This window comes from Corvus moneduloides, chromosome 4, assembly GCF_009650955.1.
Source record: "Corvus moneduloides isolate bCorMon1 chromosome 4, bCorMon1.pri, whole genome shotgun sequence".
NCBI lineage: Eukaryota > Metazoa > Chordata > Aves > Passeriformes > Corvidae > Corvus > Corvus moneduloides.
In genome coordinates, this window is record NC_045479.1 from 41,769,242 (window position 1) to 41,792,804 (window position 23,563).

General features: G+C 39.6%; 1 protein-coding gene across 4 annotated transcripts; it reads right to left on the reverse strand.

Moving 5' to 3' along the window:
* Positions 1-10,271: 10,271 nt before the first annotated feature.
* Positions 10,272-21,904, reverse strand: RXYLT1 (ribitol xylosyltransferase 1). Of its 4 annotated transcripts, none has more exons than XM_032107081.1 (6): positions 21,720-21,904; positions 21,160-21,339; positions 20,064-20,166; positions 14,542-14,856; positions 12,747-12,917; positions 10,272-11,713 (listed from the first exon to the last, which is right to left on the reverse strand). In XM_032107081.1, exons 1-6 carry the CDS (start codon positions 21,859-21,861, stop codon positions 11,296-11,298), a joined length of 1,329 nt encoding a protein of 442 aa, XP_031962972.1. In that variant the 5' UTR covers positions 21,862-21,904; the 3' UTR covers positions 10,272-11,295. The 4 variants fall into 4 exon arrangements, with proteins under 4 accessions (XP_031962972.1, XP_031962973.1, XP_031962976.1 ...); XM_032107082.1 differs by lacking the exon at positions 21,720-21,904 and adding an exon at positions 21,431-21,607; XM_032107085.1 differs by lacking the exons at positions 20,064-20,166; positions 21,720-21,904 and adding an exon at positions 21,431-21,603.
* Positions 21,905-23,563: the final 1,659 nt, after the last annotated feature.

A 23,563-nucleotide genomic window follows, 5' to 3' on the forward strand; every position in this document is an offset into this window, starting at 1 on the left:
TTTCCAGACACAAAGGTTAATCTCAGGCCTTACTGAGCAGACCCATCAAATCTACTACTTTTGGTCTGGTCAGGTCTTTATGTTCCACTGTATGGATAAGTCGATATCTGCAAAAGCCTTCTGAAATAAAAGGCTTGGATTTATTATGTAAATATCTATTAGATAAACAAGTTTTACACCAAAATATGCATGGAGAGAGCCTTTCCAGAAAAAGACACATAAAAATTTCATTTGACAAGCACCTTATCATAAAGTGCTATTTCCCTCTGGTGAAAAGGTGCCATATGAAAACTGGCCTGGCTACACACCTTTTTTTTTCTAAATATTCATCATGGAAATGCTCTCTTTGAAAATCTAAAAAGAAGCCCAGATCAACTTCAATATTCCTAGTTGATACTAGCTTGTAACCACGGAATATATGTCTTTTCTACTCATCCCATGTGGAAAAACCCCTAGTCCAATATCCTAGCAGTTATGAGGATTCCCAAAAAGACAAGATTGGTGCAAAAAAATTTCTCTCCTGATGTGTATTTTCATCTTTTTAGGTCCTATTCATAAAACAGTTCTGAAGGTACTCTTCATGAACTGGAGTGGTTCCAGCAATAAGCCTCTCCTTATCCTATCTGACCAACTGGCAGGGTTGGCATGTGTTTCTGTTCCTTAAAAGCATGAAGGCAGAGAACATACCTCCCAGCGTTTGGCACAGTGCTCCTGATACCATGGGTGTGTGTCTCATTAGCTTCCCAGGACCTAAACATCAGTAAATGTGATCATCAGAGGAAAATGATGAACCTGACTAAATGGTTCCAGCCACCTGCTACTTTGAGGAAGGCATTGTGCTTATCAAAAAGAGACAACTTCAATTTTCTTTTAGGACAAAACAGCATTTAAGGACACAAGGTGTTGCTTCAGTTGTTACCTGTCTGTGCATGATCTTAACTGAGCATAATACTGCTCTGACTAGTCATAGCGGCTCAGGGCATCGCAGGGGAACACCTCCAGACAAAGCAGGACACAGGTGCTTTTCTGCAAGTCCCTTCCCATTCCCATTCATAGGCAAGTTGCTGCTGAGGAAAGATCATGGACCTGAGATAGAGAATATGTTACCAGTGTGGAGACAGAGGACACCTTGCTGTGCAGAAGCAACTCATACGTGTATGGCCTGGGGGATAAGGAGCTGAAGAGAACTGAGCAGAGGAGGGTTTGAGAGATAGTCCCATAACTGCACAGAATAGTGTCCAGGATTGCCAAGTACGCTTTGCAATACTCCTCTGCAATGCTGTGATTTATTATCTAGCACAGCTAACTTACTGGGATGGGATGATGAAGGAGAATAGCCGCTACCAAGCAGGCAATGCCAGCTCCATGTCTTCTGAGTACTCCTGTGTAAAAATCCCCACATATATTTACTCAGGGGCACAAAGAGGGGACTGCGAAGCCAACTCTAACTGTGCTTCCTAAAATGGAGAACTCTGCTATTTTCAGGAGATAATAGTCGTTCTGTGAAATAAACAAGATGTATTTCCCTGATTGTTGCTGTCTCGACAAATGTGGCTCTTCTTGGAATAAAAAGGGTTCTACCAGATCATTAGACCACATAGTTGTCTCAACTTTCTTTAATTAAGGATTGCAGTATTGCTTTGTTTATTGCTTAAATAAAAAATAGTTACAGCTCTGCTCTCTGCAGTTTGTTTTTATTCAATTTCTCCAGCAAAGCAGTTCTTTCTGTGAAAACTCAGCAGGGGAGGGAAAGAAAGGGTGAGCAGAAGTTCATCTACTTTCAGTGAAAGGAATTAAATGTGATTTTAAACAAGAAACCTCTAAGAATTTTTTCTTTATTTCTGATTCAGCTTTTATCGGGAGAAGCACGAATCAGAATCACCAGCCATGAGTACAACAGGAACAAGAAGCTTGGATGATAAACAGAGAATGGATGTAGGAACACAGCTGGCATCTTCTTTGAGGTCACACTGCTCCCTCAGATACTTGCTGTGAAGGACATACAAGCCTGTGGTGTCTACAGAGCTGCCCATGTGACAAACTGTCCACCTGTTTGATGTACCTACTGATAATCTGGATTGATTAATCTAAATCACAAAGATCTCGTATTGGGAAATGTCTAAGTTTTCCTTGTTGTTCCAACTGTAGTTTGTCTTTCTTGTGCCTACCAGGAATATTTAAATTGTAACAGACCTACTACTGGACCAGTGGTGCAGAACAACTTCATGAATTGACTCAAAAGCTCTTGCACTACGGTGTTATGATAAGTTAGTAATGCCTGTTCTGGACCACTGGCCTTCTCTAAATGCCATTATGTTCACTGCAGCCTCAGTGGATTCAGCTTTCAGTGAACAGCAAGGGATGACGTGGTAAGACTAGTCTTTTGCTACTGCAACGAAGAGAGACACATTTTGAATGATTCCAGTATGGCTTCTCCCCAGAATCTCTTGGAAATCACATCTGGCAGAGGTGAAATTCACATAATAACTGCATTGAAGCAAAAGCTCTTCAAGTTTCTCTACCTGAAATTACATGAATCGAAGTCAGCCATGAAAAGCAACTACTTACCATTAGAGGAAAGGAGAATGCCTAGGGAAGGTAGACAGCACAAGATGTATTGGCTGTGGCTGGGATAGAGTACATGTTCTACATAGCAGCCCCCGTGCTGTGGTTTGGGTTTGTGACTAAAACAGTTGACACCACCAATATTTTGTCCATTAATGAGCAGTGCTTGCACAGTGCTGTTGCTGTCTCTCTTTCCCACTCTGCCCCCTTTCTCTCCAGTGAGTAGGATTGGGGGGGTAAGTAAAAAATCTGGCCCCCTGCCTGACCCAAAGTGGCCATAAGGGTATTTCCTGTGAGATGATGCCATGCTGAGCACTAAAAAATGGGGGGGTTGTGATCCAAATCAGCTGTTGCTCTGAGACTACCTTGGCACTGTTCTCTTGTAGGAGGTGGTGAATGAATGCTGTCATGTTACTTGTTTTTTCCTCCTTCCTTCACTTATTAAACTGTTCTCATCTCAAACTATGAGCGTTCTTGCTTTCACTCCTCCTGTTCTCTCTCTTGTCCTGATGAGAGGATGTGTGGGTGCTTAGCTGCTGGCCATGGTCAACACGCAGTAACTGTCCGTGTCTGTAGTCCTCTTTAGGCAGATGTATCAGGGAGTGCTGATGAGTGCTTACCTGAGATATGGTTTGGCCTTTAGATGGTTGCAGAGCGCCCTTCAGAGCCTACATAGCAGGCTTTCAGCCAGCACACCACAGGAGGTCAAGCATATCTGGGACAAACCCAGGTAAAATCTACTCCAGCCACGGCAGTCTTTTGTCTCTAGCAAGAATGCATCTACACCACATTATTGAGTCACTTCACAGGTGACTATTGAAGCAGTGCTCTCCAGGAAATACACTTAATGGGGGTGGTACAAGTATCACACGGCTGAGTTTCTTACAGCAGGGAGTGAAGTTACTGCCTTGGGCAGTGCTTGGAGATATTCGAAGCAGAGCTTGCTACTGCTGTCCCCAGACCGCATTTCTTCCATGCTGTTGCAGCCTCAGGTTTCTGTCCTTCTGTTGCTCCTTCATTCTTGACCCCTAGTGCCATCCATGTGAAATGCAAACTACAAAACACTATAAAAAGGGTCACCAAAACTCAGAGTGATATTTGATTCTGAGTGATTTAAAAACTTCATACTTAATTTGGTGCAGTAGTATTTATTGCTTAGCAACTTATATGTTTCTTTGTCAAGTGTTGCTGCAAGTTCATATTATTCAGTGAGTGCTCCTCTGCCTCCTGAACTGTTCTAAGCATTTAACACGTTTCACATGAATGTCACTTTACTCTTGCTACATTAAACAGCTGACAAATTGTTAAAAAGTTTTTGAAAGATTTATACTTCTCATAGTGAGATTAGATATATCACAGTGATGTGTGGTCATTCCAAGATGTCAGATCGTAACAAAACCATGTTTCTCTTCAGGATCATCTCTTACCTCTATTTGTAGCAGAAGGTAGCAGAAGGATAGCCATGATGATGAGTAGTCTTGCAGTATGAGGAACCAAAATCAGTCAAAACCCTGAAGGAGAAGAGCTGCCTCTAATGAAATACCAGATCAATCAAGATGCTGGAGGGAGATGGTGTTACTGGTAGTTGTGAATTCAACAGGGAGAAGCTATGTTCCTTTGATAAAATAATTTAATGTTGTTCAAAGGAGTTTCAGTTAATAACTGAAATACTTTTATTAAAGTCAACAGCAAAATAGGGGGAGATCGGTAGTTGCTATATACAGCAGAAATATCCTGTTGATTATAGACCCAGAAGCAGGTTAAGTGCTTGATTTAAATATTAAACAGAAGAGTATTATATCCAGTTGTCAGCTGTTTAAGAAAAATTATTTTAAAGGCATTTGTAAACAGTATATTAAATCACGATCAGAAAATACTAAACAAGTGTAGAAATTGCTGGGTTATCGAGAGCAAAGCACACTCAAACTCCTCAAGTTTCAAAATGTACAGCTGTCCAACACGTGGATTTGGGAACCTCTTGTTTACCTGCATGTGAGGAATGTGCATTTGCAATTGAGAAACAAAAAAAGCAACAATTTTAAGGACCACTTTGTGGTGTTTCACAGCTCACCGGCAGACCAAGCACCGCAGGCTGCCTAGCAGTAGTTGAAAGCACTGGTCCTTTGGACAGTCAATCTAGCAGAACTGCCCTGCCCTAGGCTTTACCCTGGATAAGAATATCCTCTGGTGGATTTGGCCCTTGGTAATTTATGTTGTGGGGAACTGAATTCACATTCCAAAAGTCATGAGCCAATGTCTGAGACTTTGGTGTCAAACACCATAAGCTGTGTTCAGGTATCTATAGTTGCATATGAAGTTTCATTCAGGGAATTGAGGAGCATTCCTTGCTGTAAAATGGGAAACAAAGAGATGTTTGAAGTTAATCCTCTTGTTTCTCCTACAAACATAATTCTTTGTACTGAACTCTTAATACAGACAGTCAAAAGTCTTAAACAACAGACTCAATGTTTAAGAAACAAGCACTCAGAAGACATAATATCCCACGTAGAGATATTTTGGCAGCATGCTGTGAAATAGCATGAGTTTTGCTACAGTAGGAATTCAGCAAAAGCCTAATTACATCTACTCCGAGACTGGGTACCCAGTGAAATTCTCCATGGGTACAAGGAAATTATATCCCTACCAGACAGAAAGCAATTTTCTCTGATCTGAAAATAACAATGTGAAAAGGGGGTCAGCAAAAAAAAGAGACATGGAAGAAGAAACAGTCAGAGTCTGATTAGAGAGGGGAAGGAAGCAAAATTGGTACAACATGGCATAAGGTACAGATCCCTGCTTGTGTACTCATCAGATGGAGTATTGTCTTCAATTTTAGCATTAGTAAGACTATTTAGTTTTCACTGTATAAGTAATGATACTCCACAATGACCCGCAAAGGGTTGCATTGACAGAGATTGATAAAATACTATTAAATTAATAAATTGAACCCTCCAGCAAAAAGGGATATGCAATTAAAGACTGCATACCAGAAAACACACATCACCGGCTGTCTTAAAGCTATGCTAGCATTTGAAGGAAGTGTGAAGCACCATTTAAATTCCTACAGCAATTAATCAGTACACTCCATTTCCCCTCGGGGGAAACAGAGCTGCCCTTAATTTCCATTTCCATATTCAGTGAGAATGAGGGTAAATACCCTAGGAGCCTATTACCATCCCTTCCCACCCTTCCACAGCCCCCTGTCAAAAGCAGGAGCAACGAGATTCAACACAGAAGTTCCCTGTGGTTGTGTTTCTGAAACGGCAGCTGGGCATCGGCAGTGTCCAGGCTGGATGGAAGGCCTGCACCAAGGTTATTTCACATCCCAGGGAAGTTTGTGCAATAAGATATAGCACAGTGGTAGCCCCATTGCTGACAAGGGTTGTCACAAATATGAAAATGTATTAAATAAACAGCCAGAGAGGAAGATATTTCAGCATCTCCTATAAAAATGTTACTTAAAGTGGATCTCCAGTCATGGCCATGGACTACCTTTATTCTTCAGAAAAGAACTCCACTGCAGAGGAAAAAACATTAAAAGAATCACTTACGTAGAAACCTTACATTTTGGACCTTGAACAAAACCCCTTTGACATAGCAAACTTCAAAATACCACATTGAACAGTTTGGTGCTGTTTGAATAACTTAATCTGAAAGAATCAGGCTAATTTCAGTCATTCAGAGATTTATTTTTCTTCATCTGTGGCCACCTGCACAACTTGCTGTCTTTCAATGGGTTGTGTCTTCATCTGGATCTTAATGACTCATTTCTGTTTGATGCATTCGCTTTGCATCTCATATCTTCTGAAAGCACATATTTAATGAAACTGTGTGTAATAATACTTCAGTTCTGTTTGTTTTAAAATGCAGCCCAAGCTACAAAGGATATTTTCCTGAAGATGGAAAGAATTAAGACTATAAGAATGGTGAATATTGTCATGTGAAATTCAGAAATTTTGCACTGTCAAACGGGACTGCTGAATATAGGAAGCAATTTGAAGATTCTTACCTCAAGCTATCCTTGTGTGATTAATCTGGTTTAAGACTGGCTAAGAGAATGAGTCATGTTATTTCATGGCGTGCTTGATGAAACACGTCTGTGTTGTGGGGCTACGGATCAGAAATATCTTGCATTCTACTATAGCAGCATTCACGGAGTTGCACTCAGGTTCCAAGAGGGTTCAGGGAAAAAAATGTGAATACCAACGCCTGTGCTGCCAAGGCACTTGACACAAGTAGGATGTAAGAGATGGTACTGTACAAATACCTGCCTGGGTGGCCAGCTTCTCAACACCAGGCACTGGCTTTTGGGTACTGAACTACAGCAATTTGAACAGGTTCTTGATTCCCAACATGTGTAGCAGTTTCCTCTGAAGACTGAGACCTATTTATGGGAACTTGAATTGAGACACTTAAAATAGTAGCCAAATTGAAGCACCAGACCCTGGGGGCTAATGGTACACATAACCTGTTTTGAAAATCTTTGCTTCATTATTTTACTGCCATGTAATTCCAGTCTAAGATGGATTGTCTCTTCACACCCTTGAATTAAATAAATCCAACATGTATGTAGGCATTAACCTTTTTCTCTTTAGCATTCCTCTTGGTCCTCAGATTTTACCTCTAGTGCCTTTTCAGCTTTTAAAATTAGAGTTTAAAACTCTAAAACTAGAGTCATGTGGTGAAATTTTAACACTCAAAGCAGTCCTCCATGCTCAGATTAGTAGTAAAAGGAATTTACATTGGTAAAATATATTGAAAACCATTTACTGGTTTTTATTGTTTATGAGACATTGAAGAAATCCTGAAATTTGACCCACCCAAATAGTTTAAATATCAACTGCTAACATGACCTTTTGCAGCTGTTTCTTTATCAAGGCCATTATCAGCTACAATTCATGGACTGGTGAGGAGTAAGAATTCCATGTAATTCTTTGTAACTACATAAGCTACTGGAAAGATATTTTAGATCCACTGTCACTTCTGCTACACAGCATGGTTTTTATAGCATCACTTTGGAGTGATCCCTGAAGGGTTTATTGTACAAACTATTTAACTTTGTGGACTCAGAAAGCAAAAAAACCCAAACGACATGGAGTTCTGGGATACAATACAAACTGCACATCATCCTTTCAGGCACATTTTCACCAAGTCAGCTCTTCTTTTCATCTTACTCATCAAACCCTTTGTGTAGGATTCACAGCACTACATAAACATTAAACCCCTTTTTAGCTATTGGGAAATGGCAGTCCCAACACGCCTTATGCTGGCAGTTTTCTTGGAAGCAACAGTTTCTTACAGCACAGTTGGAACTGCATTTGAAATACTTTTGCCTCTCCCGATGTCAGTCTTTATGAACAGGCCAAAATAAGCATAATCTTGTTCAATCATCCTTCATTTTTCTGATCACAGTAGGCAGAATTCCTGGAACTATTTTAGGACACATTAGGCATGGAAGCTGCTCCTGAGTTTGCCCAGTTTGTTAGTGGCTATTGCTAACATGCAGCATTTGCCAAGAAGTAACAGGATTTTATTTCTGTGGTTTTGCAAGTGTTTTGGTGAGGGCAGTAAGCCAAGACAGAAACTGCTGGTTCCAGCACACAGTGATCCTAATTCAAATTTAGTAATTGCTGTGAGAAAGGCTTCTAGAAAACTCTCAGCTGTATCACTCCTTGTGTAAGTTTCAGCCACGGAAAGACGGTAAACCTAACAATTGAAATACATTATCACAAATATCCAAGAATGGTAAGCAAATGGCAGATGGATCCTTTGCAAGCCATGTCCTTATCTGCAGGATTACAAACAGTTATGAAGACTGGTTATGTTTCTGTGGAATCATATTGCTCTCTAGAAGCTGATCTTTTACACCATTTATGCCATATGTTCACAGCCACTCTTAATGGGTTCAGAATAATGTAGGAGAGAGAGTCACACTAAGGCTGGGAGAAGCTGGATATTTCTTCTTATAGCAAGGCAATTCAGCTTAATTTGTAGAGTCTTCATCAGCAGGAAATGCTTCTGATAATAAAACTGGTAGAGTTATATACTCCACACATCAATCTAAGCGTGATGCAAAACACCACATAATTAGCAATCTGTCTAACATTTGGAGCTACAGTTGGCATTTCGACTCCAGACAGGCTCAGTTTTGTGCCTCTCTCCCAGACACCAGGCACAGTTACTAAAGGCATTGTTCTGTACCTAGAAAGCAATGTTTCATCATCCCAGTCTCAAACCAGAGGGCTAAGTGCAAAACCAGAGCATTCATTCTCCTCTCAGTATTGAACAACTGAATTGATTCATCATTTTCTCACTGACAGTAGATACTACCTACTCCTAGGTGGATGTGGCACACCCATCTTTTTTTGCCAGTGCCTTAACCACTTCCCTTGTTTGAACCAGTTTCCTCTACCACTCTAAGACATCCTCTCTGATTCCTTGCAGACTTCAGTGTCTTTCCTCCTTCAGTCTCATTCTCTTTGCTAAGGTCCCTTTTGTTGTCTTGCTCAGCTCTGGATCTAAATAGAGCAGAGTTGACAATTTCTCCCACAAGTTGAGCAGTGGAATGAGAGAACAATTAAAACACTAGCAACCTTCCTAACGTGTTAGGAACCCTCCTTTGACTTCAAGATGTTTTGCTCCATTAGCACTAGAAATAGAACACAAGAAAAAACTCTTGGTGCCAATTCCAGCTGGACTGAAAAAGGTGAATTTGAAGTGTCAAGAATTGGTTAAATACATAAAATAATTCCCTTTGAAGTCCCAAAGCAGGCAAGCAGCTGCAAAATGAAATTCTACTAAAATTTTGGTGCATGTCTCAGCCTCCCTTAAAATACAATTGCCATGAGTTCAGAAAAACTCACATGTTTACTTAGAAACGAGCACATGAATAGCAGCATGTTTCTTCTGCTGATGACCAAGTAACACACTGACCTGTTTTTCAGACTTTGACCTGCACACCACTACAATTTTTTTAGGAGCTGCAGCCTCTTTTGTAAGAATCTCAGCTGACTGGTAAAGGCTTCTCAGAGTTGTTTTCTGCAGTTTCTTGAAATCCTGCAGGAGTGCCAAGGGATCTCCTGCTGACAAGTTGAGAAACACTGCTCTAAATCATTGTTCTGCAGTTTTGTAGCTTGTTTAGAAATAAAGATTCAACTAGAGGAAAAATACGGCAGTGAGATTACACTATTACAGTGGTGAGGCACTGGAACAAGTTGTCCAGAAAAGATGTGGATGCCTCATCCCTGGAACTATTCCAAGGCCAGGCTGGATGGGGCTCTGAGCAGCCTCGGATAGTGGGAGGTGTCCCTGCCCATGGCAGGGGGATTGGTGATCTTTAAGGTCCCTTCCAACGCAAAGCATTCCATGGTTCTATGATCATTGCAGATACTGAAGCTTCCTCTAATCCTCAAGTGCTATGTACTACTGATGGGCTTCAGGTCCTAAGTGTGGAAATTTATTGTGCATTTGGTCTAACAAGGTCCGCCTGTAAGCAGTGCTCATCAACTCACTACTTCCAGTCTCAGCTGAATGGAGTATGTTTTCATTGTACCGCAACTGCAGGATGCTTCAGATGAAATGGGCAGATGGTAAGTCACAGAAGTTCATGTTAGACATACAATTCAGATTACTCACAGAAATGCTCTTATGTGACACATACTCCAAAACTAGACAGTATCATTACACAAATGAGTACTACTTAGCTGTACAGTTGCACTGGCCTTTTAATTCCTGCATGAGAATGACCCCACATGTCATGCGGTGGTCAGACAGAAGTGGCTATTACACCCCTTTGGTATGGCAGTGGTGTGTGTGTGCAGTCCTACTGCTCAGCAGAACATGCTGGAGGGAACTGCACACACTCAAGAACAGCAACAGATGCCTTTGCCCACATTTAACAAAAAAGCATTGAAACTGTTTGTGGTACACATAGTACCATAAGCATGCAGTATTACACTTCTGCCATCTTTTGGCACTGACAAGTTTCAGCAGATTTTGAGGAATCAGATAAGCTACAAGCAGGTTCATGTCTAAGGCCCAGTGTTCAGAATGTGCAGCTGTAACTGCAGGTAATGAAAGAGCAGACATGTAGAAAGATATGGCCCAAGACTAAAAAGAAATCAATTTTGATATCTGAAGTTAAAGATGAAATATATTGCTACCAACTATTTTCAAGAAAGAGTTCTCTATTTTTACCTTGAAATAGACATTTTTATTCCACAGTCTTTAGCTTTATGGTCACTTTCTTGGAAATGAAATGTCAACCAAGTAAACAGTTCACATTTTCAAAACAAGTACTTACCAAAATATGCTAAACCTGGCAATTTTATCATAATACTTTTCTTCTTTAGTCTACCTAATAAATTACCCTGTCATACAGCCTCCATTCTCTTTTCTTCAAACACAACTGATGTTATGTTGGATTTTACCAAATTCACATGCTCAAAGATATTATCCTTTAAAAATTTTATCAGGTCACACAGCAACTTAGAAATTATGAAAATAGCAATGAAATTGTTGGCATCCTTGTACCATCCTATTAAGTCAACAACCTCTCTGAAAATCATTAACGACGGAGGGCCAAACATAGCTCTTAGCCAAGCTTAGAGCAATTCCGTTGACTTTAAAAGGAATGCATCTGTCCTGTGGGGTTACTCTTGAGTAAAAGCTGCCTCAGAAGGTTAATGGAAATTAAGATGTCATCTATTCTAGATTTTCAAAAGGGACAATTTATCCTTTATCACTAGGCAAAAATGAATTTTCCAAGGTATTAATGAATTTCTGTCTCATCCATGCTTTGAAGTTTCGATACCATTCTAAAAGCTTTTTTCTCCTTTGAATCTTTTCTTCTAAACTCATTTTTTTTTCTTTCTCTAGAATAGCAGGAAGCTCTTTCCAGTTTTTAATAAAGATAAATGGAGCCCCCATGGTTTTTAATAATTGCAATGGAGCACTGTGGTACATTGATGAATTTCCGCAAACACCCGGTGTCATTACGTCTTCTATAACAGGCAGAGATCCATATGAACAAGCTTCATAAATTCTGTAACATTCTGTATTTATTCCCACTGGGCACAATGTCAAATCACTCTGCAGCAAGGCATCTTGATAGTTTTTGAAACTTTCATTTGTTTCTTGAGGCTGCCACCTAGGAAAATAAAAAGGGTGAAAATTAATATTTTCCCCACAGGCACTGCAATGAAAAAGTAGAGATATGCTTTAATTTCCATTATTTATAAAACTGAAAATGCTATCAGTGTAAAAATTTTATATTACACACACAGTCTTAACTGCTTTTAAAGGAGTCTTCTAAAAATTTATTGAAAATGTCACTGTTAAAAATAGACTGTAAGATGTGGCCCTTTTCGGAAATTATTAATACTTAGAAGTGTAAGAAACAAATTGAAATGCCACTTCAAATCTTCTGCATGACTTGGATGATGCACATGTCAATTTACTTCACAGCACAGTTTAGCAACAGACAAAACGGGAGACACTCAATGGACTTTTTAATGACTTTGTTTGGCCTCAAATACTTTAAATCAGTAGAGGTTTGCTCTTCAAGAGTTAGGACATAAAGCAATCCGTTTACCCTGAATTAATCTACTTGAAGTGCCTCAGTATGTCTGGGATGTAAGAGTTTATGTAACAGATACAATCCATCTCCTGAGACTCTTCATTAGGGCAGGTGAGGTCTACCTAAGCACTGCTGTGCCTGCTATCCAACATTTTATAGGTGTTGCTTTTCAAACAATTCAAGAAATACGATCAGAACCCTACTCGTTAGTCAAAACCAACTGTGCAGTACAGATTAAATCCACTCTCATGTGGAACACAACAAAATATGGCTGTCTTCTTTCTTCTACTAAAGACATTAAACTCCACAAAATACAAGACAAGTGCTTCTTCTCATAATCAAATATTTGTAAGAAAAAAACCAGATGGTCTTTGATGGTTATATATATAGATTTTCTATACCAAATTTAAAAATATGCTTTATGTAAAATAACAACAGAAAGGCTGTTATGTTATGATGACCTAAACAAAGCGTCTCAGCAATGTTCCCTGACTTAATGACTGACTACCTTTATTTGTACTATTTTTTAACACAAGAAAGGATTGGTAATAATGAACCAGGCAAAAAAGTCTGAGTATCTTAATGAAGTAAATTAAAGTCTTACTGTTCTCTGGCTGCAATCCAGCAAAGTTTGTCAAGCCCATCCTGTTTCAGAATTTCCATTAGGGCTTCTCTCGAAGAATTCTTATAAACTGTTCCTAAGAAATTACATAGATATGATCTTGGATCACGAAGCATTGACCAGCTGGGTTCTACAACTGGAAAACTTCTGTAGCTGTAAAAACAATGTATAAGTTAGACAACTATATCAAAGGAAAACATTTTGCAGCATTTCATCTTCACTGCATCATATATTAAGACTAAAAACACCAACTTGTTGTCAATCCACAAGTAAACCAATTGAAGTCCTGTCCTGAAAGTATATCTTTATTCCCTTTGCCCCCACTACTCCCTTCACCAAGTTTCCAGAATAACTTACCTCTTTTTTCAACATCAGAAATATTGTATGTGCATATTACAGAATGTCCTTGACTAACATGCTTTTCCAAAGAAGCTGTTCTTGATGCAACCACAAGTTTTGACTGAAATGGCCAGGTTAATGGTAACTGTGGCACTTAAGTCTCACCTACCTTTATCTGTGGATATGCCTATCAACTGGAACTACCACTGGTATCTCTCAAAGCAAAATCTCACTTTGATCTGAGTGAACTTCAATAATCTAATCTTTTGGCTACTAAATAGCTTGTTGTACATTTTTTGACAGAGCAGTCCTTTCCTCGTACTTCTGCATGATGAATGTTAATTCACTCAGTTTCTAATAACCATTTGTCCATTCATGACAAGTATTTTTGCATCATTCTACATCTTCATTTTCTCTCTTTATTTGGAAAATCTGGCACATTTTCATGCCTTTAACCATGTTTTTTACAGCCGTTGTATGCAAAGGCTGGAAACCCCCATTTTGACACCCAGTTTATCTTCCTCCACCCAGCTTTGCACCCTAGTTTATTGCTTTAAGTGTTGTTGCTTTCTCTTAACTGTCACCTTAATCTCAGCATCTCAAAACTCAACTTCTTTCCACTTAGGAACTTCCAATGCCATCAATTCTTTGACACCATCAATAATCCAAATATATCATATTTCAGGGATACTGTGAACAAGTTCAAGCTGCATGTAAAAAAACTCTACACTGTTTTCCAGCTTGTTCAGCAAACTGGATCAATACAGGATACTGAATTCAAATTCAACACAAGGTATGAAAACTATCCTGTATTCCTTTCAGCTTCTATTGCCCTGATAAGTAGCTAAACCACTATCAGCTCTGTTAGTGAGAAGTAAAAATGCATCTAGCTGAACCAAACCTTTATTTACTCCACATAAATAGTTTGAGCACTTAAATATAACAAAAATGGTTTTTTAACCAAGCAGTTAAGACAGCTTACACTACTGTAATACTAGAGTATAACAACTCCACACGGGAAGCCTTTTGAGCCATAATGGAGGTTAAAAAAAGCACTCTTTCCTTTCCTGAACAAATAGTACCTGCAGCGTTATTACATAAATATCTTTTAAATCTCCATATCACTGGTAAATATTACATCAGCAGTCATAAATTGCAAGAGCAAATCTACTGAAGAAAGAAGAAATAGAAAACCTCAGGAGACACAGGTTCATTTTCTTAAAGCTTCCTAAACACTAGTATTCTTTTCCTGTTATCATTTTTATTGCTAAATGCAACTTTTAAGGACTCCAATGCCTGATTTAGAAAATGATTGATAGGATCATGTTCTGCAAATTACTTACAATTGTTTTGGGCATCAGCATCACTCAGTCATATTTTCCATACCACACGCATAACAATTAATTAATCAATTGCAATTTCTGTCTACAGCACTTACGTAGCTACTCCTAAAGGCCACTGGAAAATATCTTCTTCATTTACAAACGCATAGTCATATGTAACAAAGAGCAGATGCACAAAGCCCCCGTTTCGTTTCAGGTATGGCTGAATCCACGCGTTGTTGCACTGCTCGTTGCCGAGCAGCACCACTGCCACATGCTGGATTTTGCGAGTCTCCATCAGTGTTTGTGCGTAGTGCAGCCACTGCGTGGCGTAGGCGATCTTCGCCGGCTCCCTCCCGTTCAGCACCAGCACCACATGCTCCGCTTCCACCGAGAAGTAGCCGGGAACCACAGATGGGCCAGTGAGGAAGCTGAGAAAACCAAAATACAACACTAAACAAAGTTACACAAGTTATTGACCTTGATCCTCTAACTAGTCTTACTACACAGTATGTACTTCAGAAATTTTTTCTTCAATAATGTAAATGCAATATACTGCAAAATCACTGTACAACTGTAGCCGCTTCTGTTGTTAGTATCTACTGCTTAGCACAGGAGTAAAGCTGCTTTCATTTTTATTCAGGAAAAAGGAGATTGACTTAAATAAGGTATTTTGTCAATACATCAGAACTAGTACCATACTCAAACCTCAGAATGTGTGTAAATCAACCACCTTTCAAAAAAGGGTGCACCTTGATGTTCACTAAAGGTTAAACATTTTCTTAATTCCAGTAATAACTGATGATCGCTGTATTAGAACAAGAGAGAGGCCCTCCCAAAAACCTGAAGACTATACTAAATCTGCTATCGTTACGAGGGACAGTTAGCTAGCCTTGTATACTACTTTTCTCAGTATTTTGGTTAAGTTTCTGCTGAGCAGAATCAATAACACAAAAGGCATCTCTCTAAATGTAAACCTAGCATTGTTGTATGACCCAGGTCAAACTTCAGGCTCTGATGTAAGCTAGTAAAGCACAAATATTTTAGTTATAAAATGGCATTTCTGTATCTTGCACAATGCATTTAACAGAAGAATTTCAGTCATGTAGCAAAATCATTAAATCTTTGATCATTTGCAAGTATCTGACAAAAGCCATTTATGAACTGCAATGAAACAAACCAGTATTTGCCAGCTGCTGCTCTTCAGTTACCTGGTGTATTAACAGACCATTGATTGAACGTAAAGAAGTACTAGTTACACAGCTTGGGAAAAAGTGGAAGGGAGAAAACAGTATTTTTTTTTCTAGGAGTCAGTTAAGTGCTAGTTTTCTAGGTCTGCTGCATTACTAGTTTTTCAGCTACCAGCAAAACTTAATTTAGAGTGAGTATAAGTTTTAATTCACGAAGTGCTGAGACTGACAGCTAGTTTCAGTTCAAATATACTTACTGAGGAAAAAAATCCTTCACAACAAAAGCTGTAAAAACTACACCAGTGAGGTTAGCTGGAGCAGACTGACCTTACACAAGTGTATTTTAAACCTGAGTTAAGCTGACATGCTGCTGGCTTGGTGGGAAGGGTGTATTTTGGAGCCAAGATTCGTAAGACTCATGACTTAGAAACAAGACTTCTAATACATTATATGTTAAGTCAGATCAAGACTTAAATCCAAACTTTAACAGACAATGAGAACAGAATCACTGGGATTCCTAAGAGAGAATACCCTGAGCTTTGGAATGCCTAAAGTAGGGACTAAGATACGTACATGGTCCAGTGATCACCTTGCAAAAAGAGACTTGGGGAGAAAGGGTTTTTTCTATGACACAGCACTTAGAGGGTAACAACTTTACAGGAATAACAACATGTACAGGTCAGGAAGCAATGACCTGTGTGTAGGAATATATGAAGTTGAACAGCATAAAACTACAGTGGGGAAAAAAAAGTAACACTGTGCAAGTCTCATAAATCCCATACTTCAATAATTAAAACACTGTGCTAGGGTTGTACTATTAACTCCCAATCAGAACACAACTGGGATTGGGAAACGGAAGAGAGATTACAGAAGCTACAAAATTAAGGGAGTAGTCCTAACAGTACTAACTACTCACATGAAGGCGAGATCAAAGATAATTTGGAAAGATCATGTTTTTTGGACTAAATACGTGACTTGCTTTTCCTTACTAGTCATACAGTCATACAAAAAGGTACTATTTTAGACTGAGTCTTACAGTGCCCATTCTGAAGGTGTTAGACAGCCATTCTGTAACAGCAATGATTAACACTTGCAACACGGCAGATCATAATAAATACATCCAGCACAAACATATTCATTATGCAATAACTGAATTACATAAAAATGAGAAAATCAAGAAAGAATTTGGAAAGGAGCAGTCCAAATCACAAGAAGGTTTCAAGGAGTTTGTAGACTGTTCAAAAACAGTGTATAAGAAGCCTAGGCATGCTGTGTGCTTCAATCCAAAAAGTAAACAACACAGACCCCCCCAACCCCATCTGGCTCAACAGAAAAGTAAGGGAGATTCCCACACCTAATTTATTCGCTTCTGCAAGAAATACAAGGTTGAACACCACAAGTATTATATCAAACGGAGGATTTGGACCTGGATAGCATTCACTTGAGAGTTTTGAAGGAACACAAACACATAATTGCAGAACAGCTGGCAAAGGTGTGGAGCTGTCATTATGAAAAGACACTGTGCTTGATTAGTGGTTCACCATCTTTTGTAGACTCCATCTACAAAAACAACTTGAGAGGACACTGGAGAACAATCAGTATTAATTCCCTCTCTGGAAGAGTCTGCAATAAACAGTAAGATCACTGAATCTTATCAATAGGTAACACCACTGATCACATATATGGATAAGCACTGCTGGAAATGAGTTATCCTGTTTCAATCTGATGAAGATCTATGAGCATGTCAATAAAAACACAGATAAAGAGGATCCAGTGGACATAGTGTATTTGGATTTTCAAAAAGCTTCACTAAAGGGTTTTATTAAAATTAAATTGCCAGAAACTATCCCTGGTGGAATCCTTTGATAGACAGAAACCTCTGCTGGTTGACTGAGGCAAGGCAGCACTGAATGTTTATAAAATAGAGAGGGTGTGACTTGGTAGAATAGAAATTTAGGAAAGCTCTTACCAAGTAATAACAGGTGCTCTACAACATCCTCCTAGATGACAGGAGAGAATGGTGTGAATTGCTTCAGGTCAAAGAAAGCATTAAATCCTGCTTTCTTGATTTTTGTATGAAAGTGCCAAGATGTTACTAAAACCCACAGCTATGCAGCTCCTTCTCCACTCCTGTTTTTAAATAAACATCACTCCATTTTATGGAGAAGCTGGTACCTTCTGCATTTTTTAGGCAACTTCTTTGGTGAAAACGTGAAGCTATCAAAATCTGTATTAATTATGTGTATTCTCCATCCTAAATATACAAAATGGGATTATTCCTGCAACTGTGTTCAAGTGGTATTTTGGCATTTTTGCGTCTTTAGATTCGGCATTCTTTAAAAACATTCACCAGAGGTCTATTTTTAAACAATCATTAGACTTACCACAGAAAACTGCAGAGCAGCACACATTCTCCAAATATGTCACCTCAGCTAGTTCCCTCTAGCCTCATCTAGTAATCAAATGGAGACAATTTACCTCAGCTAGGCAGTAAACAATTCTAGAAAATCTTATAACGAGTGAGGAGCCAAAATCACATTCTTCTTCTTCACAACACAAGCTAGTATTTCCAGATTGAGTAAAAAGTAGCTATTTAATTTCAGAAACCTCGTTGTTAAAATAATAGTTATATTGCATATTTTCTATACTTTGCACAACAAGTTTCTACTAGCCTGTCAAAAGTTAACCTCTGTTATGTTGGTACTAAACTTAAGCTTAGTAATTTTATAGGATCTAAGTTGAAATTAAAATAAGCACTCGATTATCCCTGGTTCATCCAGGCAACAAGAAGATATTTAAACGCAAGTACAGAAGTCTTTCTTTGAGAGATGCAAACCCTAAAGAAACATGTGAGGTTATTAATCATCTGAAACAGGCACACTAGAAAGAAAATAACCATAATCAGTCAAGTGACAGACTCATTAAGTACAGCAAATTATTTTCATGTTATAGACGTGAAAAGCAAGAGCTTGAAAGAAACTCTCATGTCAATACCAAGAAGATAACCTATCTGGCAGAGTATCATGGATTTCTACGGCTTCTGAGATTTTAACTCTGGAAACAATAAAGTCTTTTGCCACCACGACTGCACTGCAGGCACTGGTCCACATTCAAAGAAAGCATTGTATCCTTTCTCTATATTTGTGAATGGAAAGCCCTATTGCTCTGTCAAGGAGACTACCAAGATGCAGTAGCCTCACTCACAGTTAATTCTCTAAACTTGTAGGATCATCTTTTATTTGCAGACAAGGAATATAGCTTTTTTTGTTAAAGAGTACATAAATTCATCCATTTCATCTGAAAAGATTCTATGTCCTGTATATACCATGTTCACTGTTAGAAACTTTGATAAACAATTCAAAATGATTTAAAGAAGTTTTGTAATCACTTAAAACCTCCTTTAAATTCACAACACGTTTACTATCTTCAAATTCCAACTAGAACCACATCTTATTGTGCACGGAAAAAACAGCCTTCTGAAGCAACACACTTTTCAGAAGTTAAACTCACTTAAGTGTGTAATGTATGTATTAAAAGAAAACTTTTTTAACAGGTAGGTCCTGGAGCAAGTGACTAAATGTTACCTACTTCTGGAGACTGGCTAACTGGCCAAACAGACCTTCAGCTTTCACTATGTCTTCACAGAAAGTCTTAAAATGGTATTAAATAGGGACTCAGAATTGTTGTGTATCATTCACTGAATAATATAAAACATTTGACAACAATCTTAAAACATACATGATCACAGATCAAACACCACTGTTAGTGCAAACAGTGCTTTAAGCGTAATGTTCCTTTCCATATAAAATTTTGGTTTGCAAATCAAGTAGCTAACCAGAAGCTAGGCCTCACATATTGCCTTCGTTATAAACAGAAACAAATTACAGTTTTGACATATTCCTGTTTATGAATGAATGAATGAGCCAAGTCTCTTTCCCCTGAATACAGTAGAAACCAAACAGCAGGAGACATCTTCTTGCCTCATACATGCATGCTTGATTTTGTCAACTACGAGCCCCCAAACTCCAGTTCTTAACACTTTTCTTGGGGTTGCATCCTGACCCTGCCACTGAGGCCTCTTGGCTGCTCTTTTTCTCAGCATTGGTAAGTCTTTCCCCATTTTTTTTTTAATAACACAAAACACCATAAACCAGATGAAATTGCTCCCTAGTTTTCTATTTTTTAATGGTGATGTGTTTGGACTAGAATTGGTTAGTTTTATCAAGTATGTGTTTCCATGTATAAATGATAATTTTGAATGAGAAGCTGAGTGCATATTCCATAGTTATCAAAACATGACAAAATTAAAGGATTTGCAACTGTATTAAAATAACCACAACTTTGAGATAGGCAAAATAATGCACCCGAGCAGTGCATCATGTAGTTTATCTTTCCAATGCCTTATTTGTTAAAGTTTACACAATTGAAATCAAGATAATGAACAATACCTGAAGTATGTTTTTCCTGCTTTTTGGCTTCCTTCTCTCCACTGTGCAGTCACATCAGCCGGCTCAAGGTGCCCTCCAAAAATATGTTGCCAAAGGTAAAGACCTACACAAATGAAGACATGATGGAGAATTTGAAGGTTCAGATCTTGCCTACTCTACACTCCTAACAAATAAAATTATTTCTGGAAAATGAAAAAGCACCACAACATAAGAACTTGGGAAAGAAATGTCAGAGCTTCTTGCATAATAGACTTGCAATTAGTTAAGATGAATTTTTCCCACACTGGCATTTAAAAGGATTCTTTGGCTGATAAAATATCAGTAGATGAAGATATACTACACTACTGCTTCTGTTAGCAACTCTTTCCAGCACACATACCACTAAAAATGAGCAAATATTAATCAGCATTTTCAGGACAAGCATACGTCTCTTAAGCTTTTGTGAAACACACCATTTTTTTGTGATGGTAATATACGAGGTAATATACCTATGTGTTGTACAATGCTACATGAAGTTCCACTTTAAACCTGGAATTTACAAAAAAGCTAAAGTAAGAACAGTGATGTGTCTTCAGCAGTAGCTAAAGAGCTTGAGAAGACCTTGGCTCCCAGTTTGTGCAGAGGAAGCTCAGTGTCTTCCACAACAAAATTATTTCCAAGTTTATCAGTGGCAGCAGTACTGCAGTACACTGCAATACAAGAAATGCTTTATTTCTCACTGTGTGATGTTTTATTTCACGAAGTGTAAATGCGACAAAAATAAATAATCTGGTTAGGCAAGTAAGAGGCCTCTCCTTGTGTTGTACTGTAAACTAGACTGGATTAGAAAAGTAACTATGTTTCTCTGCCATTTGAGACATTTTCCTTGACAGATGCAGAAAAACAGCCTTGAAAAGAACTGATACAAAGAAACTGGAGTTCAACTACTCTTCTATTGCTATAAATTTGAGTAACAGCTACCATTCCTTAATACTCTTCACATACAGATATACATTCTATTGAATCATATACATAAATTTTAGTCATCAGAAAACAGAGAAAAGTGCCATTACTAGAAAGGTTAAATAACTAATAGACATTGACTATATCTGCTTACCAATTGCTGCTTTGCCCCAAATCTGTACTCTAAGACTGGTCTGTTCTAGGTGAGATCTCGCATATTTTATCATCTTAAGATTAGCTTCATATCTCTGCTGAGAAGCAGCCAGCTCGTTTTTCTCGTCTGCATCCCATGGATTCCACTCTTCGTTTCCCAAGGCAACATGATCTGTGTAACCTAAAAGCGTGAATTACATATAAAAAAAGATCAAATTCACAACTTTAGGAAGACTAATGAATTTTCTGAAATTTGTGATTTCAAGCAGCACCTGGCAACCTTCCTTCAGCCCTGGGCCGGGCCCACCACCATCGCCACCACAACCACCATCACAAGCGCCACCGCCGCCTTCTCCTCCGCCGCCGGGCCGCGCGGTGCCACCCAAGGCACTGCGGAAATGGCCGTGGCCGGCGCAGGCCCGATGGGGAGCGGTGGGGCCCCGGCCCCGCTCTCCCCCAGGGGCCGCCACCAGGCCCCGCCCGCCGGGCCGGCCCCGCACCAAAGCCGCCGCCTCCGGGCCGGGCCCGGGCGCCTCGGAGCAGCTCCGCCGCCGCGCTCACCTCGCGGGCCGCGGCGGTCCCAGTGCGGGCGAGGGGCGGCCGGGCGGCGCGGCCGCAGGAACACGGTGTAGGCCGCGTAGAGGGAGAAGAGGCCGTACGCGACGATGAGGGCAGAGCAGAGCCGCCTGCGAGCGCCCCGCATCCCGCCCAGCGCGGGCGGAAGGCCCGGCGGGGGGCGCCGGGAGGCGGCGGCGGGAGCAGACTCCGCCCGCCGGCCGGGGCTGCGTCCGCCGCTGAGGAGGCTCAGAGCCGCCGGTGCCATGACCTGCTCCTGCCCGCAGCCCGGGAGAGCTGTGCGATGATGTGTAACCAGGTTGTAAACGGATAGATGAACAGCACAGTCAGGTTATGGGAATTTTATATAATGGGGAAATCTTGGACAGATCAGAGCGAGTCATGTTCCATAGAAAGAGAAAGATAGGAAGATTGTCCGTGAGTCCTTTTTAAGGCTAGGTGCTACAGCTTCTTTAAAGCCTCTACCAGCCTGTATACAAACACCATGACCCTAATTGTAGCCAAAAGCACAGCAACCTTCATGTACCCTAAGGAGAGAGAGTGTAGAACAGTATAGATCATAATGCACTGCACAACCCTACAGCCTTTTCTGGGTCTGAGTGGGTTTTTTCTTGATAATTTTCTTACCCTTATGAACACTAAACCTTGCTCTGACCCTGACCTAAAATTCATTTAATGGACCACTGCTTGTTCCCAACTTAAATGTAACTACTTGTCTTAGAAGGCCTTCTGAAATAGGCTTATAGTCAGCCTACTGCCAAATCCTTAATCTAATTTAATTGCTTATACGTTTGCTGAACTGTAAGTCTAGCCTGATGACCCACTGTGGCAGCAGTCACAGAATGGTTGGGGTGGGAAGGCGCCTTCAAGATAATTAAGTTCCAACCCCCTGCCACAGGCAGCGATACTTCCAGGTTGTTCAAAGCCCTGGGTCACTTCCAAGAATGGGACCTTCACAACTTCTCTGTCTTACCACACTCATAATAAAAAATTTCCTCTTTTCAGTTTGAAGCCATTGCCCTGTGTCATGCTGCTACTAGCCCTGGTAAAAAGGTTTTCTCTTTCTTTTAAGCTCCTTTTGTATACTGAAGCCCTATCCATTAAAACCCATATAATGCAAATAACACTTGCCGATACTACTGCTAATCTGTTGCAAAATTGCAGGTCAATACACTTGTTCTGGTTAGGCATCACGGCCACTTTGCTTTGGTTATAGTGATTTACAATTTTATGAAAGAAGTGCACCTCATAAATGCTTTCAAAATGAAGACCAAGCTTTTCTCTTGCCTTTCTAGCTTAGCGCATCTGTGTGAATGCACAAGGAACTGGTGCAGTCACAAACTTGGGGAAGACCAGCAACATGGTATCTGTAGTGGTCAATATTAAAGTAAACTGTTACCAGTTTTAACTGCAGCCTGTTTTCTAGACTTTATCAGTAACTGCGTCTGTGTGCTGAGCTGCTAAAATTTAAGGAAAATAATCTTTGTACAAACACTTTAATTTAAAACAGAATATGATAATAAAAGTATGATAAACATAGAACCAAAGGGAAATAAGATGGTAGTAGAAATTAATTACAAAGGGCAAAGAAGAATGAAAAATGTTTAATCATTTGCAAACACAGGCTTCCTGTTGCACAACTTCACTGCTTTGGATGATGATTAGAAAGTTTTCTTCCCACACAGATGCAGTTTATTTCTTATAAAAATGACAAGAGACTTGAAAAGAAAAAGTCAAGAAGAATTAATCTGAGAAGAGTTTGGTTATAGATCATCTCAAAAATAGTGTCTTAAAAGTCTGCATTTAATTGTGTGCATTTCAATAAGAAA